The 15,187-nt window shown below is 35.9% G+C and overlaps 1 protein-coding gene across 1 annotated transcript in view; it reads left to right on the top strand.

Moving 5' to 3' along the window:
- The window catches only part of LOC125789954 (uncharacterized), a 179,079-nt gene that overhangs the window by 68,370 nt on the left and 95,522 nt on the right, over window positions 1–15,187 (top strand). The window contains exons 4-6 of the mRNA XM_049473054.1: window positions 7,294–7,644; window positions 9,813–9,902; window positions 12,391–12,556. Coding sequence (XP_049329011.1) covers window positions 7,294–7,644; window positions 9,813–9,902; window positions 12,391–12,556 — 607 coding nt within the window. The remainder of the gene's footprint in view (window positions 1–7,293; window positions 7,645–9,812; window positions 9,903–12,390; window positions 12,557–15,187) is intronic.

The following is a 15,187-nucleotide window of genomic DNA, read 5'->3' as shown; positions in this document are numbered from 1 at the left end:
CAGCACTACAGATCAAACTACTGACCACACAGCACTACAGATCAAACTACTGACCACACAGCACTGCAGATTAAACTACTGACCACACAGCACTACAGATCAAACTACTGACCACACAGCACTACAGATCAAACTACTGACCACACAGCACTACAGATCAAACTACTGACCACACAGCACTACAGATCAAACTACTGACCACACAGCACTACAGATCAAACTACTGACCACACAGCACTACAGATCAAACTACTGACCACACAGCACTACAGACTGGAATACAATCAGTTCTTTACTGGAACCATAAAGAGATAAACGTTTTTAGAAGCTGAACTGGAACCAAAGAATTTGGACATTACACTGCAATCAGCATCAACACACACACACGCACACACACACACACACACACACACACTCACACACACACACACACACACACACACACACACACACACACACACAATAGTAATGTTGTGCCTGAGTTGTTGTCTTCGTTTATTTTCGTTTTCAGTGAAACCCAGAACCAGTTCTTGTTATTTTCTAATGAAGATGCAGATATAGAGTCTCTCTCTCTCCCTTTCTGTCTCTCTCTTTCTCTCTCTCTCTCTCTCTCTCTCTCAGTGTCCTGAGTTACTCCTGTGTGTGGAATGTGATTTGACGGAATCTAAAAGCAGTTTCTGTAATGAAATGTAGATGAAGTTCAGATAAACTCTTTCAGTTCTAATCATGATCTGTTAAAAACTCGACCCCCCAACCCATGTGTTAAAATTCCTGTTTAAAATACAGTTTAAACACAGAGAAGCTCTGTATGCTAGAGCAGTGTAGTATTAAATGCATTAGCTTGATGCTAACTTTACATGGGAAAATGCATTAAAACAATAGCAGAAAATTATCATTATCATAGCCATTATATTAGCCATGTATAGTCAACTGTAATGTGTATGGAGTAATGCATTAATGCATGAATTATCTTTTGGGGTTTTTGTTAGTTTGTTTTGCTTATGCTATATATTTCTGTTTTAATCCTTTCAGATGGCTGGACAGAAATCTTTTTCTGTGTTCTATTGTCTTCATTAAGACTGTGATTTTTTTAATGAATGTTCATTCTCAAAAACATAGTGTTGCTGCTACTTGCTTGTGTATGTTAAGCGCACTGAAATTTTGTATTTTATTTAAGTTTTTGTGTTTTTTGATGCTCTATGTTTTATTTAAGTGAACTGCAAACAGAGCAAAGAAGAGTAGACTTAGCTAAATTAATGTCTAAGTTTGTAGTTTTGGGTCTTGTTTTTAAGTATTATTATTATTGTATTTTATTAGTTATTTAATTAGTTACATGTAAAGGGGCTTTACATATAACCCATATCGGATGATCACTACTTCATAACCTTTTCCAGACTAATAGATCATAATTATTTTCTTCCTCATTTGTTCCTGAATTTCTTTAAATGTTGGCATGATGTCTAGCTTTAAAGTATCTTTTGGTCTACATCACTTTATCAGGCAGGTCCTACAGTATGTTGATGAACTACAGTTAAGCCATGTTTTAACTGGTGAGGGCAAACACTTTTTCACACAGGGCTATGTACGTTTTTTTCTCATTTAATAATTAGGGTTGGGCGATGTCTCCTTAATTGGCAGACGACGATGTTTACAGTGAAACATCGCGATAGACGATGGTATCGTTGGCGGGGGGATTATTATTATTAGAAATTAGAAATAAAAACTGACATTTACTGTAGACGAATAAAATATATAAGGAAAAATAGGACACTTTAAAAAGATCATAAAAATTGATACATAAAAAATGAAGAATATATCTTATGAAGAAAAAAATAATTTGATCAATAAAATAATAAAAATATTAAAAATGAATAAAAATATATAAAAAATAAAAACTAATTTAAAACACAATCAAAGGCTTTCTAAGAGAGAGAGAGCATGCAGCATTTTGCCTGATTTCTCTTGATTAAAATCAGTAAATATGTGAATTTAATACCATTATTGTACCAATATTGTAATAATAATGGAATAATAATAGAATAATAGCAAATAATATAATAATATGCCAATAAAGCATATTTGTAGCAGTAGGGTATTTTAATTTTCATCCCTGACTAATTCATATAAGTTATATACCTGATTTTATCATTTTCCGTACAATCCCTGCTAAAGTTTTAGGTGAAGGAGACCTAAAGAAGGTCAGTGCATGTTTCTGGAAAAACAGAAAAGTTACCATCCATCACGATGTTGGGTCATAAATGACGATGGTCGATGATATCTTCCATCGGCACAACCCTATTAATAATGAAAACCTTCACTTAAAAATGACTAACATTTTAAATTTGTTTGATCTGAAACATTTAAGTGACAAACATGCAAAAAAAAAAGAAATCAAGAAGGGAGCAAACACTTTTTCACACCACTGTAGTCATATGGATTTATTAAAAAGGTACAGTCCTAATAAGTGGTCAAAACAGGCAAGGTTGGGAACAAGAGTCAAAAATACAACAAACAGGATCATTCCAGACGAAGGCGAATTAGTCCAGGGTCATTACATGCAATAACAAGGGCAAGACAAACAATTATAAACAGTAAACAGGAAAAAGGTCATACACTGAAATAAACTATAAACAATGAAAGGAAACTTTGTATGTCAAACGAAACAAAAAAGTTACATAAAACGTTAGGTGTTGCCGAACAGGGTAGTGGAGTCAATGGGTAATAGTTTGTTCTAAGAGACTGGTGTACACAAAACAGTAATGGTAATATGGATCTGATACACAGTTCAGAAGAGCATCTTTTGTTTGAACCTCCCATTGTTTTTGTAAGCAAAAGTATTGGAACATCACTTTCTTCTTTAGGACAAACTGATGTACTGGCTATGACCAATAATTGTGCAGTGGCTCTGATTCATTTTCCATCTTCTGTCAGCATCACAATTGGTTGTTTTTCACCTGTAGACAGCTCTATGATTTTCATATTGGTTACACCGCTAAATACAAATGATCTGTCTGCACAGATAAAACCCAAATCTAAATCTGGTCATAGATATTTAGCCTTGTTTATTGTTTGAATATCAATTTATCAGGACACACATGGGCAACAAAATGCACCAGACAGTCACATGATCCAGTACTTTTGCTCACAGTAAAAATTGATGGTTTTAGTCAGAAGGTACTACCTGAACTGTGTATTAAATCCAGATGTAACTACCTGAAAATTAAAGCTGAAATTAAAAATTAAGGTACTGGCCTCACTGTTCTAATACAAATACGTATATATATATATATATACTTATTATATATATATATATAAAATAAGTAATTCTGTTTATTCTCTCTTTCAGAGATGAAGATTCTCTGGGTGATTCTACTGGCTTTCTCTGGACTACTGGAGACCATGTCAGGTTTGTGTATTTCTGCTGCAAATGTGTGTGTGAATGCTGAACAATTGCCTTAACCAAGGTTGTTTTTCACCTGAAAGTCCAGACCAGAGTCCGTGCCGAGTTTCATGTGTTTGTTACTTTGTATATAATAACTGGTTTGGTTAGGTTTGGGTTTACACTGCACGGAAAAATGGTCAATATCGAGCTCAATCAAAAACAAAGAGGTAAAGCAGGGTGAACCGAACAATTCTCAGTGATGAGTGTGTGTGGGTTAAATGGTCTAAAGTCCTCAGGTGTGTTCAATATTTGGGTTGGCTGTCTGGAAGGGGCTGCCTGGAGGTGCCAAGTCAGGTGATCCTGTGTCCTGCAGGGGCGACAGGTGCGCTTTCGGCAAATGTAACTAACACAAACCTTGGTTCAGGCACTTCTCCTTTTATATAATTATAGGTGTGAAAATGCCCTAAAACACATCAGAAGCTGGTATTAAACACCAGTAATGAATTTTGAATGTAGGCACACAGTATGAGACACTTTGGGAAGAAGGATTTCTAGGTGAAAGTTTTAATAAATATGAAGGCGTTATGCTATGTCAGACTTGTCTGGAAGGCCTCAGACTCCAGAATTTAATTCCCACGTGCATGTTACACCACATAGCTGTAGCAGATCTTTCAGTTAGTGCGGTACAATAGGGCAACAGTTTATATCACAATATATTTCTTAATTTCAGTCTTAATTTCTTAATTCCCATCTAAAAGTATTGGGACTGTAAGACCAATACATTTATGTTTTGCTGTAGACTGACATTTTGGGTTGACATTAAAAAGTAATGACACAAAAGATCAACATTTCAGCTTTCATTTTGATGTATTTGCATCTGGATCTGATACACAATTCAAGAGAGAACAACCACTCATGCAGACTAAAAGACGAAAAAAAAAAAAAAAAGATTAAGACCAAACAACTGCACAATGTATAGCCTTCATTAATAAAAAGTAAATTTTATATTATATTAAAAATCTCTTATTTACCAATTAGTGGATGAGTACTCAATTGTGTAAATTACTTTAGTGAAGATAACCATCACGGGAAGCTATTAAAGTGACATTTATTTTAAATTTAATAAACTATAAATTAGCCTAATTCAGACTCTTGCCATAGGCCACTACCCTAAAGGGGAAGAATCAAATGATCTGATCAACTGAGGGTGTAGGAGATTTAACACAGGTGGCCATGCAGCATCATGAGGTGATGATTTAGCCAAATATTTTGTATTTTTTTGCATTAAGGTGGTTATTTTAGAAAGGATATGATATATGTGGCGCAATACTTCAGGTGAGAACGAGGAGAGTTGCTGGCGGAATATTTTATTTCAGGTGAGAAGGGGGGGTGGGGGGGTTATTTACAATTAGCGCGAAACCTGCAGACTTTTCAAACGAGTGAAATACTCTGCTACACTCACTGCTGAACTACCACTGGATGAAGAAGTTAATGGCTCCGATTCAGAGTTATCTGAACCTGCAGTCTTCTTTAAAAAAAAACGTTCCATGCGAGCTTGAGCGCTTCACACTACTCTCGCAGTGCATCGCGTGGGGGAAAAACTTTACAGTGTGTCCCAATTTAGGGGCCGCATCCTTCGGAGGCTGTATTCGAAGACAGATTGCGTCACAGCTGCGTAGTAATACACCGCCTATCTCTGTGGGTCGCATCCTCCAGAGTATGCTGCCTGTGAATTGGGACACACACCGACACGCGCTGACTCTGGAAAGGAAATATGCACGTGATGCGCAATATTTTGACGGCACCCCCGATGAAGCCAGACGGCACCCCAGGGTGCCGCGGCACCCTGGTTGAGAAACACTGGGTTAGAGGGTTGTTACTACAGTAGTGTATCATTTTTGCTTTCCTGTTTGTTTTGTATTGCAGATCGTTTTAATGTAGTGGGTCCAGCTGCTCCTCTTGTTGCTGAAACTGGTGAAGATCTGGTTCTGCCCTGTTCTCTCCAACCCAGCATCAGTGCTGAGGGAATGATGGTGGAGTGGCTTAGAACAGATCTGACTGATAAACTGGTCCATCTGTACAAAGATTATAAAGACACAAATGATGGTCAGATTAAGACATACACAGGGAGAACAGCTCTGTTTAAAGAAGAACTGAAGAAAGGAAACACCTCCCTGAAACTGTCAGCACTCCAACCTTCTGATGAGGGATCTTACAAGTGTTTAATTACATCTAAATCCTGGTATGAGGTCTTTACTCTTCATGTTGAAATTAATGGTAAGTGCAGTAACAGATTTAATACTGTTGTATTAAGTGTCCAATTTAATTTCAGTAAGTCTTAAAAGACTCGTTCACTGCATAAGATTTGTCTGTATTAATACATAATACTAATAATTCAGCGTGAAAAAATAAAAGGTTTCGTAAAAATTGGCCTGATCTTCAAAAGATCAGGAATTTAAGTTATTTACTTACAATATCTGACTTTTTTTGAAGTGAATGCAGCAGCCATTTTTGTGATAGTTCAATTCAATTACACCTGCCCAAAAATCAGAATAAAACGTGTGATTTTATTGAGTATCCTAGTTTTTTTCAAATGTTGACCCTTTGATTTGGCATTGTTGTCTTTGATTATAGATATGACTTTATCTGCCTCCTTTTTGTTTGATCCCTGCCTTCAGTTTTGCAGCAGACGGCCACTGCTCTGTCATAACATTCACCGATCTGCCGTAACATTAGCACCAACTGTTTAGTTGTCTGTCTATCCAAAACTAGCCAGCCCCCCTTGGGTTGCAACTTCAAGACCTGACTGCTCAATTTATGCATAATATATCCACCTCTTGACATATGCCACTGTAGATGAAGATGATCAGTGTTTTCTTTTTCACCTGTCATTGGTACTAATGTTAAGGCTAATGTGTACATACAGTGGAGGAAATAAGTATTTGATCCCTCACTGATTTTAAAAGTTTTAATACAAAAAAATAAATGTACTAGTTCTGTACATTTTAAACACTGACGTTACCCGTGCTGAGATAAATTACTGCAGAGAACTGCTGAGGGGAGTTTAAACAGCCTTCACTCCTTCATTAACATTACTAAAATTAGTTAAACTAATGTGGATAAGTGTTAGCGAGATATTGTATTCTGTCCACTCCATTAAAATTAAGGTAACCTCTATTCTATAGAAACTACATTCTTTAATATTAATAAACATTTTTTCTTAGACAAACAATCATTACAGGGAGGTAAATGATTGAGAATTAGATAAAAATTAAAAAACACATAAAAATATCATAGAATCTCCTGAAAATAACACCCAGCCTGTGTGAATGTTATATATAATATACTTTGTAATTTTTATTTGATATAGGTTTGTCAAACTATCAAAATGTACTGCAAATTTGGTCTTGGGACCTAAATGCCTAGCTCTCCTCACCAGTGTGAAGTACAAATGGAGGGCAAGTCAAAAAATAATCGAACAAATAATCAGCAGATTAGACGACTGCTAAAATAGTCATTAGTTGCAGCCCTAATATTGTACTTCTTCCACTTCCGAATAATTGCACCAACAGTCATCACCTTCTCATCCAGGTACTTATGGCTTTTTAGCCAATTCCAGCCTTGTGTTGTCCCCGACATCTTTAGACAGCTCTTTAGTCTTGCCCATGGTGGAGATGTTGGAGTGTCAGAATCAGTGGGGGATCAAATACTTATTTCCTCCACTGTATTATACATTCTTGCTAAATGTGCATTCTAAGTCAATAAGTATTTAAGTTAATATGTTTATTTAAACAATACACTGATCTTTCAGAGCTTAGCAGCTACTTGGTTAACTGACAATTGATCACTCAATGAATGGAGTGAAGTGAGAAGAATTAACACTTTTATTTAATTTTTCATTCTTATTTCAGTACATTTGAAACTAGTTGGTGCAGCTGCTCCTCTTGTTGCTGAAGCTGGAGAAGATCTGGTTCTGCCCTGTTCTCTCCAACCCAGCATCAGTGCTGAGGGTATGATGGTGGAGTGGATCAGACAGCATGAGACAGACAGACAAGTTCATCTGTATGAAGATTATAAAGACAGAAATGAAGAACAGATAGAGTCTTACAGAGGGAGAACAGCTCTGTTTAAAGAAGAACTGAAGAAAGGAAACGCCTCACTGAAACTCTCAGCTCTCCAACCTTCTGATGATGGAGCTTACAAGTGTTTAATTAGATCATTTGGCTGGAATGATGATGTGACTCTGTATGTTGAAGTTAAAGGTGAGAAACACTACAATTTACTTATGATTTTACATTTTTGTTGTACTTATAAGCTATGCAGTTATAAGCTAAGCTATACACAAAATCTGTCTTTATTCAGTGTTAAAAGCTTTCTGCATGTTTAGACAGTGTTAGCATGTCATCACATTTAACAGTGGAATCACTCCAAGCTATATCTTATTTTTTATTATAAGAGATCTATATTTTTGAAATATGCACACAGTCAGGCCCGTAACTAATTGTTGTTTTTAATTGACAGTTTTTGTAATTTTGCCTTTATAAAACACCACTGTGGGTTTGGAATGAAGCAGCCAAGAAGCTTAAGAATTGTAGACTTTCTGCATTAAATATTAAATATTTAAAAAGTGTTTAGCAGTTTACCTATTCCATCTATATTTCATCCATATATCTATATTTCAGTGCAAATTAACTCCATATAAGACACAAATATGGCAACATTTTTTTATGAATCTAATATTTCTTTGTTTTGTCTGGTCAGTTAATTGAAAATACTTTACAATAATTAATAGTACTTACAAAAGACTGTCTAAACTAATTTTTAATTGAGTTCAGTATTATTTACAACATTCTTAAACATTAAAATATAGTAATGTTTTATTATGTTTTAATGAGTCTAATCTAATAATCAGTTGCAACATTATTTAACAATGTTTATTAGTGTCATAACTACTGTTAATTGTGACCCTTTTTGTAAAGTTTTACCATTTCATTTGCTAATATACATTCATTTCAGGCCTGCAAAACATTACAAAAAAATTATACCTTAAAAAGCATTGAGCAGTTTGTAATGTTGCCATTTATCTCACACTTCAGACATTTTGGCACTGGTACAACGTTATAAAAGGTTTTAGTTGTTATTTTGTCCCTTTCTTTCTTAAAACACATTTTTATGTGTATAACAGTATCAGGTCCTCATTGTCACATTTTTTGTTATTTAAAAATTCTCCACACATTCTTTTTTTGGGGACAGGAGCTTTAGCCTCATAGGTGCACCTTCATCGCCCATGGGTTCGGGTCTCATACATTGTTTAGGGCTATAGATCCAGAAGTCCAGGCCAGGCAGTGCCCCTGCCAGCATTCAGTACTTACTAGAGATGGGAAGATCTATCGACTATGTATCGGCCAATTATTAGCCAAAAATGTGACCGCCTTATATTCTTTTGATTTAGCCGATCCGATTCAGGAGCTGAAGCTGCTCTCTCACAGGAAGCTGCAATTCCTCATCCAACCTATAAATGCAACCCTAATGTGCCTCGTGGTGGAAAGAAAATAAATATTTAACATAAATAAAGATATAACAGTTAATATTCAGCCCAATCAGTGAGTAGCAGAGCTTACCAGCTAACACAGCATCAGCAGGAGTCAGAAATCTAAAGGAATAACAATCAGACTGGTTTTAGTGATGAATAAGCAGCGATTTTCTGTTAAAGCTCCACTGTGTAGTTTTATATGTGTAGTAACAAACCCGGAGCTGGAGCCAAGCTAAAGTGTTATATTATTGTTGTTGTTGTTGTTGTTATTATTAAAATAGTAACTTAGTTTTATATTTTTAACACTAAATACAGACTATTTTAAGCAGTAAGATGACCCTGGAAAACAGGCAGTGAGGCTTCCAATGTTCGTCTATTCAAAAACATAATTTTAAAATAATTTTTTTTTTACATAAAAAACTTTTTTTCTGAAATCCATTTACGTTGGTCAGTAAAACACTTTTGTTTATTTACAGTCAGCTTAGATTCCCAGTTTTTGTTTAGAGGTGGCCATAATTAGGGGGAGCTGTAGTTGGCCTGGCATCTATGTGGCATTTGGCCCTGGCCAAGATCGGTATCGCGGATCAGATTTATATGTTAAGATGATCCTTTATTAATCTCACCAAAAGGAATCCAAAGGAAAGAAAAGCAAATCATCTTAAAGGAGAAAACGGAATTTTGATACTCATGGCTTCCAATCATCAGACAGTCATTAACTGCACTTATTCACTTCTAATTTATAGTATATATTTAATAATGATATTAAAATCAAGTGAAAAATGTAAATAATGTCTGTAATTACTTAATTGTTAATCCACTTCAGAATTGCATCACTGTTCAAATTCTTAAAGATCTTTTTATAGATAAATAGTCATTTGTATCTGGTTTGTTTTTCAGGAAAAGGATTTCATGGTTGGAAGATTGCCATTATCTGCATTTTTGTTTTTGCTGTTATTTTAACTGCCTTTATAGCATACATCTTAAAAGGTAATTTTATTTCAATCATTTTCACTAAAATTGTTTAATTACTTTAAGGATTATATTCATGTTTGGGTTGTGTATCACAGCTATTTTTTCAGCATGACCACATGAGAAGAAAATACACTTAATGGTGAAAATAACATAATAATAATATGCAATGAGTCCAGAATCACACAGACACTAGTTATCTTAAGTTCATCAAACTTCATAGACTTTATCTGTGTTAATAATTTGTATTTTTGTTGAACAGCTGGGGTAAAATGCATATCATCTACTTTAAATATGATCTATTCCGATATAATGCATTACAGTACTGACCCTAAAAGGCCTATAATTATACAAAAGATTAACACCAGCAGCATGAGGATGTAGAGTTTAACAGTTAAAGTACTCGACAAAAGTAACTGTACTCATTGTTTGTGTTGTGATTTAGAAGCTCTCTCAGTACCTGGCTGAATATAAAGCTTCTACCAGTAAAATTAAATGTTGAGAGTCAGTAACTGGCTGAATATGTAGGAAAAGTAATCTTGAATACGATTCTGAGTTTTAATGAGAATCTTTCCTTCTTTTTTTTTTTACTGGAACACTCACTTTCACTTTTATAGCAATGAATACTGAAAAGGTTTACCACTAGCAATCTGTTTCACTACACACACACTACCAGAAAATTATTGCAATTACATTTTTATTGCAAATACAGTTTTGTTCTACACATGTTTATTTGCTTTGTGTGTAACAACACATAAAACGAGAGAGAAAAAAACATATTTCATATAATTTTATTAAAAACTCCAAAAATAGGCCATACAAAATTATAGCACCTTAACGTAATCTTAGGTTGCACACCCTTTTCCTAAAACTAACTGGAATTCTGGACAACTCTTCTTTTGCAAACTGTTCCAGGTCTCTCATAATTGAAGGGTTTCTTCTCCTAACAGCAGTTAGATTTCTCCACAGGAGTTTCCAGCAGTTTGTTTCCATCAATCTCTGGGTGCTTTTTGATGTATGTTTGGGGTCATTGTCCTGCTGGAAGACCCATGGCCTAGAATGCAAACCAACCCAGATTTCTGACATTTTGCGACACAAAATTATTTGGTAATCTTTATATTTTATGATGACTTGCACATAGTCAATTCAGCCAGTGCCAAAAGCAGCATAACAACCCCAAAACATATTTCAACCACCACCATATTCCACTGTAGGTACTGTGATCTTTTCTTTGTAGGCCTTTTTCTGTTTTCTGTAAATAGTAGAATTAAGTGTTAAGTACCAAATTAAATTAAGTACCAAAAAGCTCTGTCATGGTCTCTTCTGACATCTTCCCAGAAGGTTTTTGGCTTTCTCACGTACATTTTAGCAAAATGCAGTCTGCAGAGCTAAATAACAAATAAATCAGTCTCGCCCAGTGATCTGACAGATCTCTGCATCTAAGAGGTGTGTCTTTACTGAGCTTCATTACAGCTAACAGGAGAAGCGCTAGCATGTCTGGACATTCCTCCAGCACAGACTAAAAGCTGCTTTATACTTTATGCATCAAGAACTGTGGGGGAGCACAGTCCTTGCAACAAAGGCGTGTATATGTTCATGTGCAGCATGTTTCCATGCTACGCTAAAGTTTGCCTTCAGACGGCGAAAAAGTTTTTACACAACAAAGTGTTACTTCAGGATCATCTCTAAACTACAGAATAAAATAATTTAAATCACTTCTTTAATTTTTATTTAACTTTAAACTGATCCGGGGTGAATGCTGGGCTGAACGGTGGGTGAGTCTGGTTTAGTTTCACTCTGGTTCTGTTGATTTCCTCATTAAAATATTATGAAATTAGCTGTTGCAGCTGGAGTTGAATATTTTAATTTAACATGCTTTAAGATGCTAATTAAAAAATTATCCCAGGAGAGCATACCCCTGGACCCCGTTTGACAATATGATCATCAGGACTATACACAAGCTGTTTATATATCTGAACCCAGGGGCCAACAATTATGTATCACATACATAGCAATACTTCTCCTGCCCAGATAGTAAGTTACAGTGCCATGGGTTGTAAATTTCTTGATTATGTTGCGCACTGTGGACAAAGGAAGGTTACTTTCCAATGGGGGTATTTAAATGGAAAATGTACTCATCATCATCATAGGAATATATCTTAATAAAGAGTTAAGTACTCAAGCTGTTTTTTTTTTTTTTAGCAAGGGTTTTCATTCATTCAGGCGCATCTCTCCATAAAACACCGGCTCAATCAGCTCTCAGTTCTCACACCACGCTCTCACCTCCATCTCTACTCACCCAAGGCAGACATATGCAGCTCTCTGAACCCACAGAGTAGCTGTTATAAATCCTCAACTCTCAGCAGCCGATTCCCTTAAAAGAAAACAACCCCAGCCTTTTTGTGTTGGATAAAAGTCCTTTTTACATAAATATTTGTGACTGAAGACCTGTCACTAAGTAACAGCAGTGTCTGATCAGTGTTCTGCTGTCTGTCTCTGATTCCAGATAAATACTCAAAAAAGCAGCTCTCTCCTACACAGTGCTCAGTTATAACCTACATGCGTCTCCACACCGAGAATCCCCGCAAAGAGCTGGACCTGAGCAAATTCAACACATCAGAGGAAGGACACAGGAGACTCATTCCAGCTGTATCAAACTGCAGGAAGGCTCAGTGAGTGTTTATTATACAGATTATAACACTAACATGATTATTACTGTATTGTGGCGACCGTCGCTACAGACTGTGAGTAGCTGCAGTGTGTGAGTGGGGAGGGTGAAGACAGAAGTAAAAGGGGCACAGAGTCTCTCCCTCCCATCATGCATCATGCATATTCCAAACTAGAACCACAACTACATTTGTAATTACAGTTCAGAATTAATAAGGCTACTAATTGTTTATGCCATATAGATGATGTTATGCCAAGTTTGGTTAATTATGTAATTGGGAACAGGAAAAGGCTATTTTGCCACTCCTCCTGTGTGATGGCTCCCTTAGGTACAGCGTCTCTCCTACCTTAAAGAAGGTGGAGGACTGAATGGGAGAAGGAGGAATAGAGAGATAATGCCTTTCTAATATGATGGTGAATACTGATGAACTATGGCATTGTTTGATTTCAGCACACCAAAAAAAGAAGTTAATTCCTATTTATAATTTCTACCTTAATCCTCATTGCTCAATCCTCTCTAACTTTATTCTAATCATCTACAGCTGATACATCATTCTTTTTTTAAACATTGTACATTTTGGGTGTTCTAACATTACTCAACAAATCTGGATTTCTATCTACATTTTACACATGGTGTTTTTAAATGGTTTAACTTTTCAGTATGTATTTAGTATTATTACCTACGTCTTTCAGTATTATTCACATAAAGATCAAGCTCTGTATTTTTGCAATCTATAGTCAAGCTGTTAACCTTGCATCATGCACAAAAGGCATGTTCTAATTCTCTTAATTAATCATGAACTGCTTTTGGCATAACATGAAATAAACCAATCAGTGTGTCACATACCATCTCCTTTTTTTTTTTTTTTTTTTTTTTTTAACATGTTTATTTATTGGCAGACAGTTCAAATACAGAGGTACAATAAACAGGATTCTGTTCCACCTTAACATTATTTCACTAAACCCTTCCCCCCCTCCCACCCCAATTAGTTGCCTCTAAGAAATGTACACATTCAAACAATTTAAAAAAAAAAAAAAAAAAAAAAAAAAATTACATATATATATATATATATATATATATATATATATATATATATATATACACACACACATACATACACATACACACACATACATATATATATATATATATATATATATATATACATACATATATATAAATCATTTCTCTCTTTCCTTCCTTTTCTTTCCTTCTAAATAAATAAAATTAAATAAAAAAAAAAAAAACTTTTTTTTTTTTGTTCATTGGGTGGGGATCACCACAGTCAAAAAATACAGTAATTCCTTATAGTTGTAGAGTTAAGGTAAACCAAGATAGGAGAGGTGAGGAGATCGAGCTCTCAGGGGCAGTGACAAAGCCCATCTTACCCCGAAGGAAGTGTCTGAATATCCGAGAAATAAGTTAATAAGGGATCCCAAGTATGATAGAAATTTTTAACTGACCCCCTTATAGTATATTTTATCTTTTCGAGATGTATATATAACATAAGGTCTCGTAGCCATTGTGCTACCTTAGGAGGTTTGGGTGATTTCCAGTTCAAGAGGATCTGTTTGCGGGCTATCAATGACGCAAAAGCAATTATCTTCCTTTGCCTGAGAGTAAGATTATCAATGTGATCCGTAACTCCAAACACCGCAATCTCAGCACATGGCTCCACTAATAGGCCGCAGATTTTTGACAGTGTGTCGAACACACCAGACCAGTACGCTGATAATTTGGAGCACTGCCAAAACATGTGACTTGAATCTGCTATATCAATAGTGCATCTAAGACAACTGCTGTCAACATTCGAGTAGCACGAGGACAACCTAGCTCTGGTCCAGTGCACCCGATGTAGGACCTTAAACTGTAGGAGGCTCAATCGTGCACAGGAAGTGGTATCGTTGACCCTCTGTAATGCACTACCCCATATATCGTCAGGAAAAACTTTGTTTAACTCTTTTTCCCATTTAACTTTAATTCTGTCCATGGATGCTTCATCAATAGACAATATTATGGAATATGTGTTGGAAATGAATCGTCCAATGTTGTGCGGGCGTTCCAACAAGTAATCTATTTGAGTACTCAGTGGGAGATTGGGGAACACCATATTGTGGGTTTGGGCAAAGTGCCGGACTTGGAAATAGCGCCACAGATCCGACCGACTTAGGTTGTAGTTACTTCGTAGATCCTCAAAACTTGCAAAAACCCCGTCAATATATAGATCACCAAATTTTGTCAGCCCTTTCCTCTGCCACGTTTTAAAGGTGTGATCTAGTTTAGCTGGAGGAAAAAAAATATTGTTACAAATTGGACTTTGCACATGTAAGGTCTCTCTAAATTTAAAGTGCTGTCTAAATTGAGTCCAAATTCTAAGTGTACCCACAACCACCGGGTTAGACGTATAGTATGTTTCCTGTAGTGGGAGCTTAGCTGTGACCAGAGTGCGAAGTGAGACCTCCTTACAGGATCTCGACTCCAACTCACACCAATCCTTATCTGGGGTCTGAATCCAGAAGGAGATCTTATGGAGACTTGATGCCCAATGATAAAACATTAAGTTAGGTAGTGCCAGCCCTCCAGTAGGTCTAAGTCTTTGAAGGAGGTCCTTTTTAATCCGAGGAATCTTCCCATT

The sequence above is a fragment of the Astyanax mexicanus genome, unplaced genomic scaffold (assembly GCF_023375975.1).
Source record: "Astyanax mexicanus isolate ESR-SI-001 unplaced genomic scaffold, AstMex3_surface scaffold_33, whole genome shotgun sequence".
NCBI classification, from domain to species: domain Eukaryota; kingdom Metazoa; phylum Chordata; class Actinopteri; order Characiformes; family Acestrorhamphidae; genus Astyanax; species Astyanax mexicanus.
Note: the sequence above shows the minus strand (reverse complement) of the source record. Positions and strands in the feature narration are given on the sequence as shown.